Genomic DNA, 16580 nt, shown 5'->3' with positions numbered 1-16580 from the left:
GTTTATGGAATGAAGGTTGAAAGGGAAACCCCACTTCATTGTCCCATGAAAGAATAAACAATTTGTCTCTAGGACCAATCGCACTGAACTTTGCTAACCCCCGGCAGAGCCTCCAATCTTCACAGCGTGAGTACACATAAGCAAGAGAACGGCCAACTGTCCCTCATAGACAAACAGTGAATTATTCAAGTGGGTTTTCAGGTTTTTGTTGTTTCGTTCTGTCTCTGAGATGAGGTCTCACTGTGTAGCTCAGGTGCCCTGGAGCTCAAACTCTAACTCCTTCTGCCACCAGGCCATGGTTGTAGGCTGAGTTACTACTACGTCCAACTATGCATCAAAAGTGGACGCTCTCTCAGATATGCAGGAAGCAGACCACTGGTAAAAACTTCTGAGGTTGAGTACTTAGCTATGCTCAAAACGTTCCCACCTCAGTTTATTTGGAACTGCTGGGCACTGGAGGAATATAAGCCAAGACAAAGCACCAATGCATGATGGCAAGAGGGGATGGCTTCAGCTGGACGACAGAAGGAGAGCACGAGGTGTCGAGGTGTACTCCAGCATCCACACAGGGCAGTCTATCAATGACATCAGTTAAAAAAAAAAAAAAAAAACCCAGGCTGGTGCACACTCCTTTAATCCCAGCACTCAGGAGGCAAAAGCAGGCAGATGTCTGTGAGTTTGAGGGCAAGCCTAGTCTATAGAGTGAGTTCCAGCACAGCCAGGGGTACCTAGAGAAAGACATGGTGTCGGAAAAAGAGAAAAAGCCATATCAATGTCAAATGAAACCAGGATACATCCTGATTACTGTTTATAGAAAACAAAAACAAATATAGAAACAGCAGCCCCTCCCCCTCATGCCAAACTTACATTTCCTCAGACACACCACAGCCATCACTGGGAAGGGGCTTCACAAATGCATGGCATTAAATAACTTAAATACACAGTCAAGGTTTCTTAGGTACGGTCTCATAGACTTTCCAACTTTTTTTTTTAAAGGATAATTTAGGAAGACATTGAATAAATTAGAAGTACTTTCTTAAACATAGATAACAGGTTTCTTACAGCCACAAAGTCGAAATGCAACAGATCTCCACCATAACACAATTTTATAAAAACAGAATTTCATAGGACATCAGGTTTCCGAGGTCTAAATGCTTTCTTCATCTGTCTCTATTCCTCCACCCCTGAATTAAACAGGTTTTCTTTTTCAAGCCAAGTGCTTTTCTGGCCAAGTACCTTCAAGACACATAGGCTTAACTTTTCAAATCTTCCACAGTTCAAGACTCCATTTCCTAGTTTAAAAATCAGCTTGGTCTCTCTCTCCAGGACTCCCCATCTTACTTACAAAGACCGTGTCAAACACTAAAGAGTCCTCTCTGGGGTCGGGGGGACTCTAGAAATCCAAACCTGAGCTCTTGGAAAGAGCCTTAAGAGACTCCCTTCCTATTCAGACACTTACTACTCTTATTATTTTCTAAATAATGTGAAGGTTAAATAAAATCAAATGTGAAGGCAGCAATTAAATAACTATTTTTAAATAGTTCACATTACTTCTATACCAGTCCCCTACAAGGAATGGCCACTACTGCCCTCTATAGGGTCGGAAGTGCTCTGTCTCCTAGTTCACAGGGGACAGAGTAACTGGCTTTACAAGCACACAGCGTACTCTTTCTCTGGCTTCTGGGCTAATCTTCCCAGAACACTCTGAGCGTGATTCTGAAGGCCCTGGAAAGGCTTTGAACAATTGAAGGGAGTCAGAAGATGGCTTTTTGTTTTGGTTTTTGAGACCAGGGTGGCCTTGAGTTTGCTATGTAGCCAAGAATGACCCTGAACTACTGGTCCCCCTGTCTCCATCTCCAAGCGCTGGCCTTACAGGTGTGTCCCACCACACCTGGCTGGAGATGAACCTTTGCTGTGTCATTTTCAAACATTTATGGGGCATCAGAATCAGCCAGAGGCGGGCCTCATATTTGGAGTTCCTGATCTCAGAAATCTGGGATGGAGCCCAACAGTTAACCCTTCAGAAGCCAGGCCAGGAAGTACATTTTTGTGAGCTAGCCTCTGTGTTTGTCATTATCTCAGGACTTCGCAACAGGGTGGCCTCCTACCACCATCTGTAGCAAGACAAGGTGGCTAAGTCACAGGACAGTGGGGGACAGAACCTGGGATCAAGACTCTTAAACTCAAAGGCCATGGCTCTCTATGCTACAGTCATTTAAAATTGTCAGGGTCTTCATCTCACCCCTTGCCCAGCTCCTTTATGGACGTGAAGGGGGTGAGCGTGTTGGGATTAGAGTGACTCTTCAGGTGGCTTTCCTTCTCAGGGTACCTAGAGGTGTGGATTTGAAGCCACACTGGAACAGTCTATGCAGTAGCCAGGTTTGGTCTGTGAGTGGATAAACTGGCTGCGTGTGAGAGCTGAGCAAGTCAGCTCCTCGGCCCCGTCTGGGTCTGCACACCCTACAAACACAAGGTTCTTCTTTCTTGTTCTGGATTCTGGAGTCCTGTGTATCGGAAACTGCCGAAGCAAAGTTGAAAAGTAAAAGTCTCCTCTCACCAACATTTGAGAATCTCAGGATTCTAGTAACAACACATAAGAGGTCCAAGAGGGAGACACCTCGCCAGACCTCTATTACTCAAGCCATCAAGCCCCCCCACCCCAATAACTCTAATTGAAGGACAGTCTGACAAGCTGTGTGCAGCTAAAAAGGATTTGGGGAGTCCCCAAAGTGACTGTTTAGGGTCACATACTCAGTTGGGATTACACAAGTGAAAAGTCTTTCGCACACACAAGGAGCTACGGACTGATGCCCTGCAAGAAGAGCTTCTGAAATCCTTTGCACTCCGCCCATGTAGCACTTCCTTGTGGATGCTGCGAATCTAGAACATTCCACACAGCTAGAGGATGCTCTTAGAAAAACAACGCTGCATCCAGATCAGGGGAGTTCCTGAGGTTGTGACCACGGCCGGCCTTGGTACAGAGCTGGACCCGGGATTCCAGCTGCTCACTAAGTTCATCCAGGGCACCAGTGCAGGACTCCAGGCTCTCAGACAGTTTCTGAATCTTGGCCTTCAGCACGGCCTGGCTGACTTTGGTGGCCCCCTCCGCACGCCTGGGGATGAGGAAGCCACGCGAGCCGAAGAAGACGATGAAGTAGACAGAGTTGTAAAGAGCCATGGAGGCGTCCCTCCCGCTCTGCAGCAGCTGGCGGTCCCCGCGCCCCTGCCACTGACAGAAGAACTCAAGGCAGCTCAGGAGTTCGCGCATCTGGTCCTGGCAGGTGGCGGCGATCTCTTGCACCCTCCGTACCTCCCGGGAATTGCAGAAGATCAGAGAGAGGTCGGACGTGATGGTGACTGCCCCTCCGGCGGTGGCCACCCCTAAGCCCACGGCGGACGCCACGAGCGAGGCTCCCAGGGTGACCGGGCTGAGTGATAACCCCACGATGGCTGCTAGGGCGCCAGCAGCGCTCAGAGAGCTGCCAGCTACGTTGGCTGCCAAGGAGCGCCTCCGTAGACGCTCGAGCCTCCGGGCCACTTCGCGCAGGCGCAACACTTGGCAGTGCAGCCGGCCGCGGCGGTCCAGCAGCAACCCTTGAAAGCGCCGCAGCGCATCGGCGCCCTGCGGCTCCCAGGCCGTCCACTTCTCCATGCCCTGTAGGGGACACAGACCCGCAGTTAGTCCTAGTCTCCTCGCCCGTTGCTGCCCTAGGCTAGAGCTGGCCGGTGCACAAGAGAGAGTCCTCAAATAATTAATAGACCTTGTGCTGGTGGTGTTGCCTTAATGATAGATCACTTACATAGCATTCGACCCCCAGATTCAACCCGCAAAACTGCCGAAATGAATACACGAAAAATAAAGGACTGGTAACAGAGAGGTAAGTTACCACTAGGTCATGCGTCAGGTTTTCAAAGGCTCGCTCTGGCGTCTGGGACAAGTCACACAAGTTCTCAGAACCCGTTAACTGTGCATTCAAACGAGATTATTCTGTCTTCTGCTTTTCTCCCAGGGAACAGAATCTATGGGCATCGTCCATAGATTTAAATAAAGATTTAAACGGGAAGGTGGAGACTATTAGAAGGCTGCTCCAAGAAAGCGCTCTGAAAACAGACTTTGCTCTGTTTTCAAAATGACCCTTGGGGTGAGGATGTAGCTCAGTGGTAGAACCATTGTCTGGCATGACACACACCCCTCGTCCTATTCCCTTCCCTAACCTCTGGCAAACGAGAGCCAATAAAAAGAAGAGAATACCATAAAAGTGGTAAACTGTGCTTGTAACAAAAGCTTTTCATTACATAGAGACTTGTGTCCTAGGAACTCAAGGTAACCCCCGCCCATCTGTCTCATTTTCTCCTCTCCCTTCCCCTCTCCCTCCTTCCTCTCTCTCCCTCCCTTTTTCTCCCTCTGTCTCTGCCTCCCTCAGTGTCCCCTTCCCTCTCTCTAGCACTTGGGAGGTGGAGGCGGGATCATTGAGAGTCCAAATCCAACCTGGTCTAAACATGGAGTTCTAGACCATCCAAAGCTACATGACAAGAACTTGTCTTGTGGCAAAAAAGGAAAGGGGTAGGGTGTTAGCAGCTCACTGGAGGCTTCTTGGATCCAGATGAACTGAAGCCAATAAAAGGTGACTAAGGGAGAATGCTAAATGAAACCGGGCTCACCAGGAAAAGGCCATCTGTCCTGGTAACCAGAGAGCCCCATTTTCATATACACTGTACTTTCCCCAGTCAGAACTGCTTGAAGGTGTCAAATAAGTCACAGAAAGAGCTTAGCAAACCTGAACGAGCAGGGCAGAAGTTATTCAATTTCTGATCTCTCTCCATTTGTTTTTGTTGCGTTTAAAGGCAGACTCTTACGTAGTCCAAGTTGGCCTCAAACTCTTGATTCTCCAGCCTCCACCTCCTGAGTTCTAGCATTCCAGGCTTGCACCAGCATGCACAGCCAGGACTCGTTGGCGTCGGTTAGGATGAAGGCTTTCAGAGACAGGCTACCAACCCAACTGATGCTTCTCAGTGCCCTGTGCAGGTCTCCTTACTCATAGGTCCTACTGTTCCTTGTTGACCTCCATGATTTATCTGACAGTAAGAAGTTTTCAGGTAACAAGAACGAATGAGGAAAAAGTCACCCTAAATACACCATGCCCCAAGAGTTGACCCCGATGTCACCAATCCCATTATAGACACATCTCTTGGACTCCCCCACTTACCCTTCACTCTGGCCTCCAGGAAGCAAAGTGGGAGACTGTTTCTGGATAAGCGTGCTTTATAGTTCCCAGGAACCAATGACGGCTCTGGGAAAGCCTTGTCTCATTCTGAGAAGCTGCAGTTTCCTGCCCTGACCCCTGCTGCCTTTGGCCAGGATATGACATGTTGGAAAAAGAGACGCTGGCAAAGCACGTCCCGTATTTAGGAAATGAACATTGTGTGTTCGCTTTCCCCTCCAAACGCAGGAAGAGAACCACAGGCTCTTCCCCAACTTGAAACAAGTGCTGTCATCTCCCAGTGGGGATACCCTGCCTTTCCTCTCCTGAGAATAGCTACTGACGCCATCAGGGGAAGCTTTCCCATATGCCCCAGGCTGCCCAATTATAGTGTTTCTTTGAGAGAACTCCATCAGAGAATCATTTTTAAAAAGAAATAGGAGGGACCGGAAAACTCAATTATGATCGATACAGCCACTCGAAGTCCATTTCAAAGAGCTTTGTGAGTCTGTGAGTAGCTGAAACATGTGACCCATTAAGGAAGGGCAGCCAGCACCAAGGAGCTTCTAAGATGCAAGGCCACGCCCACAGGAAGTGCTGCGTGCAGTTCAGGGCATCTCCAGCTGTGGAGAAGACACAGGAGGTCTCAGAAAGGGCACACTGCGGGCCAAATGCGTCAGAAAAATCAGTAGGGTCAAGCTGCACACCGAGCTAATTATACACTTTCTATGGCAGCAGGGAGATGATGGCTTCCGGGGTTTTCATATGAAGCACGTGCTGTAGCTTACATCATGGTTAAACGAGTGGATTCTAGCTACAGGTTCCCCAGCAGGGTCTGAAGAACAGTTATCCATTGAAGAGAGTGCAGGCAGGGAAATAAATGCAGCTTCTTTCTGTGCATTTACCCAGACCAGATCGTGGAGCACCACCATAGCTATCCCTGAAGCAGTCAGGGGTGGCCGGAGCTTAGCGGGGGTGGGGTGGGGGGTGGGGGGGGGTGTCAAGGGGCGGTACCCAGCCACACCAAAGGACCCCAAACACAAGATCCTTTGTCTGGTACTGTCAACAAAGGCCAAACTAGTTTTCACTTAAATGGTTCTTGTCTCCCGCTGGAGGTGAGGTAGACTAGCATGCCAGAGGCCCTCGATTCTACCACCAGCACCCATAAACCCATCACAGTGGCCCACCCCTGAAATCCCAGCACCAGGAAGTAAAAGCTTGAGGGTTAGACATTTAGGATCACCCTCGGATTCATAACTAGTTGGAGTCTAGCCTGGGCTACATAAGACCCTGTCTCCAAAACAAAACAACCCCCCCCCCCTTATTCACTTGGAGTCTTTTGCTTTGTTTCTGTGAAGTGCGGTCTCACTACGGAGTCCTGGCTAGCCTAGAACTCATAAAGTAGATGTGGCTGGCCTTGAACTTGCTCCTTGCCTCTGCCTCATTTGGGAAATCTCAACAGCTGTATCCCTGTTGAACACACTTGAGCCCCTCACCCACTTTCGTATCAATAACCTGTCTTTATCAGAGCACACCCTGCGGCTCTTCAACTGGATCAGTCAGGATTTAGTCCACGTCCAAGTGTTCTGGCTATAAGCTCCTACAGAACAATCATAACTGAGCAGAATGGCTCCAGTGTCTGCTTGCAGTTCTGAGACAAAAGGCAGAATGGCTGGGCAGGGTGGCACAGGCCTGTAATCCCAGCACCAGGAGAGATGAGGCATCATAGTTTGCTCAAAGTTCAAGGTTCAAAGTTCAAGGATTAAACCTAAGTTCAATCCTCAGGACCTATGTTAAAAACTGCCAAGTGGAAGGTTGAGGATTTAGCTCAGTGGTAGAGCACTTGCCTAGCAAGCGCAAGGCCCTGGGTTCGGTCCCCAGCTCCAAAAAAAAGAAAAAAGAAAAAAACAAACAAACTGCCAAGTGTGGTTTCGCTGGTCAGACAGCCTAGCCTACATCACAAGCTCTATCTACTCCAACAGAAAGGCAGTCAGCACGTGAAGAACACTAAGTCGTTCTCTTACCTCCGTGTGCATGTGTGTGCGGTGGGGAGTGTAGAACAGGGTTTATTTTCCCCGTAGCTTTGAGATCTCAGCTCACGACCTGTTGGCTCCATTACTTTGAATAGCACAGCAGGTCAGGGGTGTGTGGCAAACTGCTCAAACGAAACAGGGAGGAAGAAGGGGGGATTGGGTTTTACATGAAGGGCATGCTGCCAAACACGTAAGACAAAGCCCTTTCATTAGAGCCACCCCCTAAAACAGTGACAGTGTCACGCTGAAGACCAAGCTTTTAACTCATGGGCTTTGCGGGGGGGATACACCCAAACTGCAGAAGGTCAGTGCGAGCTATACAGTGAGGCCCAAGTCAGTCCGGGCTACACAGAGTTACAGGCCAGCCTCAGGCTACAATGGGAGACTCTGCCTCAAAGAACCAAGAAGAAGGCTGGAGAGGGAAGAAGAAGAAGAGATTCATCAGGCACATCCTTAATACCAGCCCTCAGAAGGCAGAAGCAAGTGGATGTCTGCGAGTTCGAGACCCACCTGTGCCACATACCAAGTTCCAGGCCAGCCAGGACTACACAAAGAGACACTACCCCACCATCACCACTCCCCCCAACACACACACATTGCCCATACACATAAATTCATCCTGTTGCTTAGTTTTCTGTCAACATGACACAAGACAGGTTCATCTGGGAAGAGGGACCTTCAACTGGGAAAATACCTCCATTAGATCAGCCCAGAGACTAACCTGTGGCGGCATTTTCTTGTTTAGTTATTAATGTGCGGGGCCCACCACACCGTTGGGAGATGTCGTTCCTGTGCAGGCGCCTGGTCCTGGAGTGAGTAAGAAAGACAACTGGCAAGTAGGGAAAGTCAGACCAGTAATCCTTGGTCCTCTGTGGCCACTGCATCCGTTCCTGCCTTGGGTTCCTGCCCTGACGTTCCTGGATAGCAGAGTTCAAGATGACATAGATTCCTTCCTCCACAAGGTGCTTTTGGTCATGGTGCAAGAGAAACCCTAAGTAAGACACTCAGACCCACATGGGCACACACACAAAACACAGTGCTGGAACACATCTGTAGTTGGGCCCTCGGGAGGCAGAGGCAGGAGAGTATCAAATTTGAGAGCATTCTTGTTTCATAGTAAGAAAGATTTGGTGGTGGTGATGAGGAGGAGGAGGAAGAGGAGAAGTATCACTGTTTTTATAACAATGTTAATGAGAAGTTGACACTTTGTCTCTTTTTGGAGTTTGTGTGTGTGTGTGTGTGTGTGTGTGTGTGTAAGGGGGGGTGGTTGTGCATGTGAATACAGTACCCTTAGAATCCAGAAGAGGGTGTCAGATCCCCCCGGAACTGGACATATAGGCTGTTGTGAGCTGCCTAGGGAGATGTTGAGGACCACATCCGGGTCCTCTGTGAGAGCGGTACATGCTCTTAACCACGGAACCTGAAAACTGTGATGTTTTTGTTTTGTTGTTTTCTGAGATGAGGACTCACTGGGTAGCCCCTGTCTGGCCTCAGAGATCTACCTGCCTCTGCCTCCACTGAGACTTAAAGATGTGAGGCACCACGGTCAACTTTTGCTTTGCATTTTTGCAACTCAGGCCAGCTTCAAACTCACTGTTTGTGTAGCAGAGGATAACCTTGAAATCCTGATCCTCCTGCCTCCACCTAAGTGCGTGGGTTACACACGTGTGCCACCACAATCAGCTTCTGCAGAGTAAGGTAGCTGGGAGATGAGATCTCGACTCTTACTGTCGTAAATGGACGGAATCCTACAGGTTCTAAACCACACAGACCACTCTGAACTGCAGTCACTTCCACTTTTTTCCATATTGGCTTACGATCCTCATGACTGTGCACACACATCCTTAAACGCCGGTCTGTGTTCTTTTCTTCCACTTAACATTCCTGCCAGCACATAAGTCCCCGTGCTGACAGTTCTCACCTCTGTCATTTTTAACAGCTATATAATAATCCCATTGTTTGCTCAGTCACTTCCCCGTCAGACACTTGGACTGCTTCCAGTTTTTCACTGTTATAACTACAGTTGCCAGGACATCTGTGTTCATTTCCCTCTTTGGATCTCGTCTCTCTGGGGGAGTCTTCACAAACGGGAAAGCGGTACGTGAGAAAGAGTCCTTGCCTGTCACGTGTTACTATATTTCTGTTCAAAAGAGCCAATCACTGTGTGATCTCCCTTGTAAGACTAGCGACCAGAGGCTCTGACACAGCTCAGGAGTTTTCTTTTGTTGGTGTTTGATTTGGTTTATTTCATCCCCACTACCATGGATAGAGCACCTCCCGTAGGCCAGACAACATTCTAGGTTCCAGGTTTGAAATGACGTGAGATATGACCCCTGCCCTCAGCAGATGGTAATCTGTTGAAAGAGAAAGACACAACACAGATCATTCCAATTTGGCATGGGAAGTACCAGAGATGTGTGCAGGAGCCAAAGAAAAATGGAGAAAGTGCGCACCTGGTCCAGAGCTGAATCCGGACAAAAAGTAGTGGAACCAGAGGAGGGCCAGCCGCTGCAGGGTAAACACAGAGACACAGAGGAGGATCTAGGATGCTTCCAGCAGTTAAGTCCTGCTGAGCATAGATGGGGAGCTAGGAGTGCAAAGGGAGCAAGGCTGATGATCTCTACCGAGCTGTGGTGACAGACAAGCGCCTTGTGGGGTTAAGAGCCACCGAAGGTGATTCAGCTGTGGCCTTGCGTTGGCTTTGACATCTCTGTCAGCGGTGTGGAGGGTGGCTTTCTTAATTAAGTACGTAGCTAAAAGCCAGGAGATAGGTCAGAAGCAGATTGAAGCAGCTGGGAGAGATTATCGGGGATTGGATAGTGTTGATAGGATGGGCGGAAAGGATAAAATACCATCTGTGCTTAGGTCAGGTGTGGTGGCACACACTTGTCACCCAGGACCAGAGAGCAGGAGGCAGAGGGATCAGGGCTCAAAGTCTTCCTCAAGACACACACACACACACACACACACACAGAACACACATAGACACGCACACACAACACATACAACATACACAAATGTGGGGTGTGGACCATGCCAGGAAACTTGATAAGGTTGAGTGGGTTCAGAAACCCCAGCACACACCTGAGGATGGTAGGACTTTCCCTACTCTGGACCAGATTCCTGGCCTGAAATACGTGACCACAGGCCCCTACATAAAGAATATGACTAGTGATCACGTAGGTATTTAATTGCTGGTCTACCCTGAAGTTGTATACACCCTTTTCCCATGATGAACAGTGAATAAACAGTATGGACAAGCTAGTTCTCTCTCATCAAGAACTACTGCAGGGGTTGGGGATTTAGCTCAGTGGTAGAGCGCTTGCCTAGCAAGTGCAAGGCCCTGGGTTCGGTCCCCAGCTCCGAAAAAAAGAAAGGAAAAAAAAAAAAAAGAACTACTGCAGTGGGGAACATGGAGGAAGCCTTCATTACAGAGCTGCCCTGAGCTAAGTCGGAGTGACCCCCCTTCCCCAGCTAGGCTCATCCTCACAGGCTCTCCAGCCCTCTCCTTCCTGACTTCTAATTTCCAGCATCTGGATGTCCGGAAGTCAGGGAACCCTGGCTTCGGCCTCAGCCTGTGCTGTTTCTCACTTGACCTGAGGGCCCCCATCCTAAGCTACATTCTCCCACCCCAGAGTGCATTGGCACTTCCTACAAGCCCATCACCAGATGGTGGTGTAGGGTAAAATGCAGCCTAGCATTCTGTGTTTTGTCTGCCCAGCAGAGTTCCCACATCCCTGTGGTGTGGAATGTGGAACCACACACAGACACACACACAAACACACATGTAAACAACATATACACACACATAGACATACATGAACACACAAATAGACACAAACATATAGACAACACATGCACACACACATACAACACTTATATACCACAGACATACACGCATATATACATGCAACACACACCAACACATCACACATATGCACACACATTCACACAAATACAACACACATACCACATACATACATACCCATATACACATACAACATACACACAACACACACACATATTACACAATGCAACACACAGATACACACACTCACACACAACAGCACACATAATACACTCATAAAACAACTATACAACACACAAAACACAAGACAATACACATAAACATATTCATACACATATACACATACAACATACTAAGTCATCAACACATATACATACATTCATACAAATAAATATATATATATATAACACATGCTAGACACACATTCACAAACACATACAACACACAGAAAGCACATACTGACATACCACGCATATACACACACACATTCACACACCTACACACAAACATACATTCACATAGATGCACAACATACACATATATGTAGGATGATGTCATACAGGTGAAGGCAGGTACAATATAGAACGAGGTCTGTCATTGGACGAGAAGGAAGGATGGGCGGGAGAAAAGTTTGAGGGAAGAGGAGGAGACCAGAACGGAAGGAGGTGGGAAGAGAAGCTGCTGGGAGAACATGGAGGCAGATGTTAAGATTCCTCTCTGCACATTTAAGGTTGTTATGAATGTTCTTAAGGGATGGATGTGTACAGGGCTTTGTGTGTCTAGGTGGGCAATTATATCTTATCAATTGGATCAGAGGTTGTTGTGTTGTGTGTTCTTTCGTGTGGCAATTTGAGTTCAAGAGACTATGTGATGGCTGGAGACACTGGGCCACCATGGAATTGGGATGTGTATGTCTGGCATGGTGGCAACCTGCCTTGGGAACTGGATGGGTAGAGAGATTGTTGCCAGGATCAGAGAGAAGCCTTCAGCAGTGCGATATGGGATGGAGCAGAGCAGGTGAGAGGCTTTGCTGACTGAGATCTAGTGTGGGATAAAAGACAACATTTTATTTTTTATAATTTTACAGCAACACATATACATACACATGCGCGCGCACACACACACACACACACACACACACACACACACACACACGCACACTAGGTCATCTCTGGTTATGGCGAATCTGAGGCCAGCCCGGGATACATGAGAACCTGTGCCCCTCCCAGTTCTTATTTTTAGTTAGTCTCACTTAGGTCGTATTTAAAACTTGTGTTCAGATGTAATATCCATTTACTTACATTGTATTGGTCAATAAAGCCATGTGGCCAATAAAACGTGAAAGGTGCAGGAAGCATACTCCTCCCATGGCGAGAGGTAACCAAGAGAAGCTGCTCTGCAGAGTGCCTGCCCAGCAGACAACTCCAAAATGAACACACCACCACCATCTTGTGTGTTCACTTCCTCCTCAGGCATTTCTTTAGAATCTCTGCTGTCATCTGGATGTAGCAAGTATCTCGCTCTGGCTAATAATAGCGGGGGACTGCTAGTGTCTAAGGGAGTACTCAGAAATGGAAAAGCACCTGGGTGGTGGCACACTTCTTTAATCCCGGTACTTGGAAGGCAGAGATAAGAGAGTCTCTGTGAGTTCAAGACCAGATTGGTCTACATAGCAAATTCCAGGATAGTTGGGGCTATACAGAAAGACCCTGTCTCTCAACAAAACAAAACATGCATGGGTGAGTGTGCACATGTGCACATGTGCACGCACACACACACACACACACATACTCATACACATAAACAGGGGGCGAGGGGGAGAGAGAGTCGTGGAGAATCCAAAACCTGTAAGATAGCCTGTTCAGGATCTGCTGACCAGCTGTTGTCCAAGATCTTGTCCAAGAATCCAGGGTCCTGAAGTGACCACTGGGTCTAGTGCCTATCTGCTGACTGTGCTGGGCAGGGTGAGATAAAAAAAAATTATGAGGGTATGTATTAGAGAAAGGCAAAGTGACAATTACAGAAAATATCTGTACTAGATTGGTCCTAATGCTATCTGTGTTAACTGGGCTCCCAAAATCACATGGGAACCACGCATCTGCGCTGAGAGTCCCTGCCCCCATTGGCTCTGATTGGGAAATAAAGTTGCCAGCAGCCAATGACTGGGTAGACAGAGGTGGGACTTTTAGGATTCCTGGGCAAGAAACAGCAGATAAAGGAGGAAGAGGGGATTCAGCCATGACAAGGATTTCACAGGCAGCTGAGCTCAGGGCAGCAGAGATGAAATAGAGATTTAGTAAGTATTAACTTAGGAATATCAGAGGAGAATGTGTGTTAGCCGTGTGGAGTTAAGGAGTGGACCAGCCATTGAGCTCTTTAAGGCATATTAGAAAAATAAAGATGGGTGCACCTGCCAAGAGTTTAGAGAGGTTTAAGATTTACAAATATCAGTGCTATTTAACCTGTGTTCACTCACCTTGATTTTACCCAAGACTTCTCCAAACTGATACCATTTTCATTAATGTATATAAAAATGCTTTGTGTACATTTTATTGTCTGATATTGTTTTTCTACAACTATTTGATTAATCAGTTCATGTTTACATTGTTTTGAGGATTTGCTTCGTTACGTTTTTTTTTCTTTTTAAAGATTTATGATTTTGTAAATTTTATATCATGTGCATACATGCGAGCACACGGGTATGTGCATGCGAGTGTAAGTTCCTGTGGCGTCCAGAAGGGAGCATTGGATTCCCTGGAGCCGAAGTTACAGACCATTGTCAGTCACTTGACATGGGGGCTGGTACCCAGACTTAGATCCTCTGTAAGAGCAGTGCTTGCTCTGAACTATGGAGCCATCTCTGCACCCCATCATTTTGGTTTTCACTGGTTTGGTTTTGTTCTGTTTTGACACAGGATCTCATGTTGCTTGGGCTGGTCTTGAACTCAGAATATAGCCAAGAAACACCACAAACACTTCATTTTATCCAGTGCTGACAGTCAAATCCCGGACCTCACACGTGATACGAAAGCACACTTCCACATGCGCCTCAGGCACAGCTCTTATTCTGGCTTTTGGAGACAGGGTTTTGCTATGAAGCCATCACCCTGGGCAATCACTCTGCCTCGGCCTCCTGAGTCCTGGGATTATGGGCATGGGCCACCACACCTGCACAGCTTACCTGTTTTAAAGTCTACGACGTATTTGGGAACCATTGCTTCAGAGCCAGGGCTGGTGGTACACGCCTCTAATTCCAGCGCTCCGGCAACAGAAGAATAGCCAGGAGTTGAAGGCAAGCATAGGCTATGGGGTCATCTCAAAAGAGCAGAAAGCAAGCAAACCGTGGCAGGATTTATAGTTTTAAAGCAAGAGTGTGCTATCATGGCGGTATGAAGCTGTGTGTACTTTTTCTTTTGGGGAATTCTGACACCCAGGGCAATTCAGTAGCCCCAGGCTCCCTAATGTAAACAAGAGACCGAGGTTTAAGTTTACTGCCCTTCTTCCTCCTCCCCAGGAGTGCACACCTGCACAGACCGCCTGGGATCCCGTCTGGGAAACACATTTTATCGTGAGTAGACAAGCACGCCTCACGGGCCTGCGAGCTACAGCATATGAAGTTTGCCACACCCCTTTCCCTGAGGTGCCAGGAAGACTGCAGCTCAGGGCACAGCCCTCCCTTGCCCATGCCTCTTATCTCCTGGGACACTAGGAAACAATTAATTTTGTCTCCTGGTTTCCCAGACCTAGTAATTACCTTGCAATTCCTCAGACACACACAGCAGTCATGGTTCCTGTATTATGTATAACACCTGCTTGTCTTGCATCTACAGAGGGAAAATAGATCTTAAGCTTTCCCTCAACTCGTAGGCCCTTTGCAGATTTATTTATTATTTATTTATCTGTATCAGTACACTGTAGCTGTCTTCAGACGCACCAGAAGAGGGCATCAGATCCCATTACAGATGGCTGTGAGCCTCCATGTGATTGCTGGGATTTGAACTCAGGACTTCTGGGAGGGCAGTCAGTGCTCTTAACCACTGAGCCATCTCTCCAGCCCTCATAGACCCTTTAAATAGTTTCGTTTATTGCATGTCTCCTAGGGACATGGTAACATTGGATACTGGTTTCCTAGTGTAACTTTAGTAAACCTATTATTTTTTTTAGACAGGGTCTCACTATGTAAACCTTTTTTTTTAAATACAGGAATTCATTTGCTTTTCTTATGTGTATGTGTAGGAGGAGTTTGGGGTTGGTTGGTTTTTGGTTTATGTATTTCATTTCTTGAGAGAGGGTCTCTGGTAGCCCAGATTGACCCCAGGCTGGCCTCAGACTCACTGTGTAGACGAAGAGGATCTTCAACTCCTGACTCTGCTGCCTCTTCCTTCCAGGTGCTAGGAAGACAGGCGTGTGCATATTTATAGGTGTCGGGGTGGAGCCCAGAGCCATATGCCTGCCAGGCAAGCACTCCACTGTAGCTGGTCTTTGCTACTTTTGTAGGTTCTTCTTTTTCCCACCCTTCGTCCTCTTGGTTTCTCCCCTCTAAACACTAGATAGGAAAGAGCAAGGATAGGGGGGAGAGAGGAGTTAGGAAAATCCCCGAATCAAATTTCTTTCCTTTTGTTTCTTTTCTGACCATGGCTACTCGAGGCAAACCTCAACTGGCCTCCCGAAATGACCAATGGGGCTCTAGCATGTATATACCCTTTGAAAAGTTTCCAGAATTCCAAATTTCACACAATCGCAGAAACTATCTACAGCAGGCAAAGCCACGCCTCTACTAGAGCACAAGGCAAATCATAGTCAGCTGCTGTGGACAGCCCACAGCAGCCCCATGTCTCACACCTGGGATTAAAACAAAAGCACATCACATAACATTTCTCTGTCAACTAAACCACATCCACAGACCTGTCTGTTTTGTTTGTTTGCCTTTTTAAAGACAGAGTCTCCTGTAACCCAGGCTGGTCTGGGACTTGCTATGTAGCCAAGAATGATGATGACCCTGAACTCCTGCTCCTCCTGCCTCCAAAGCTGGGAGCACAGCAAGATATCATGGTGCCTAAACTGCCCTTTGCTTCTGTGTGGTGGTGTGTGTGTGTGTGTGTGTGTGTGTGTGTGTGTGTGTGTGTGTGTGGTATTTGGGTCACCTGCAGCTAAAGTTAGTGGCAGTTGTGAGACACCCAACATGGACCCTGGGAACCTAACCCAGGTTCTCTGTAAGAGCAGCAAGGCTCTTAACTACTGAGCCATCTCTCCAAGCCTCTCTCGCCTGCTTTTTCAAAACAGGCTATCTCAGGAATCCCAGGCTAGCCTCAAACTCACTAAGTAGTGGAGGGCAGCCTTGAAGCTCAGATCCTCCTGTCTCTACCTCCCAAGTACTAGAAGCACAGCTATGGACCACCACACCCTGTTCATGCAGAGCTGGTTAGCAAGCCCAGGGCTTCATGCATGCTAGGATTAGCACTCTGCCAAGTCAACTACATTCCCTCTCCTCTGTTCCTTTTTTTACCTCCAGAAAAATACCATCCCTAGCATGGGGAG

At 47.8% G+C, this 16580-nt stretch overlaps 1 protein-coding gene across 20 annotated transcripts in view; it reads right to left on the bottom strand.

The window, feature by feature from the left end:
- Positions 1-769: 769 nt before the first annotated feature.
- The window catches only part of Apold1 (apolipoprotein L domain containing 1), a 56773-nt gene continuing 40962 nt past the window's right edge, over positions 770-16580 (bottom strand). For 2 of the 20 annotated variants that reach the window (XM_087658456.1, XM_087658457.1), the window contains 3 exons: positions 15378-15588; positions 7956-9588; positions 770-3655 (listed from right to left, as the gene is read on the bottom strand). In XM_087658456.1, the coding sequence (XP_087514582.1) occupies positions 2912-3655; positions 7956-7967 (756 nt within the window). In that variant the 5' untranslated portion in view covers positions 7968-9588; positions 15378-15588 and the 3' untranslated portion in view covers positions 770-2911. Of the gene's footprint in view, positions 3656-5207; positions 5247-7225; positions 7357-7955; positions 9589-9687; positions 9743-12887; positions 12998-14796; positions 14867-15377; positions 15589-16580 lie in introns of those variants that run through there. The other 18 variants (XM_087658462.1, XM_087658465.1, XM_087658461.1 and 15 more) reach the window with 18 other exon arrangements.

This window comes from Rattus norvegicus, chromosome 4 (genome assembly GCF_021556685.1).
Source record: "Rattus norvegicus strain SHRSP/BbbUtx chromosome 4, alternate assembly SHRSP_T2T, whole genome shotgun sequence".
Classification (NCBI taxonomy): domain Eukaryota; kingdom Metazoa; phylum Chordata; class Mammalia; order Rodentia; family Muridae; genus Rattus; species Rattus norvegicus.
Note: the sequence above shows the minus strand (reverse complement) of the source record. Positions and strands in the feature narration are given on the sequence as shown.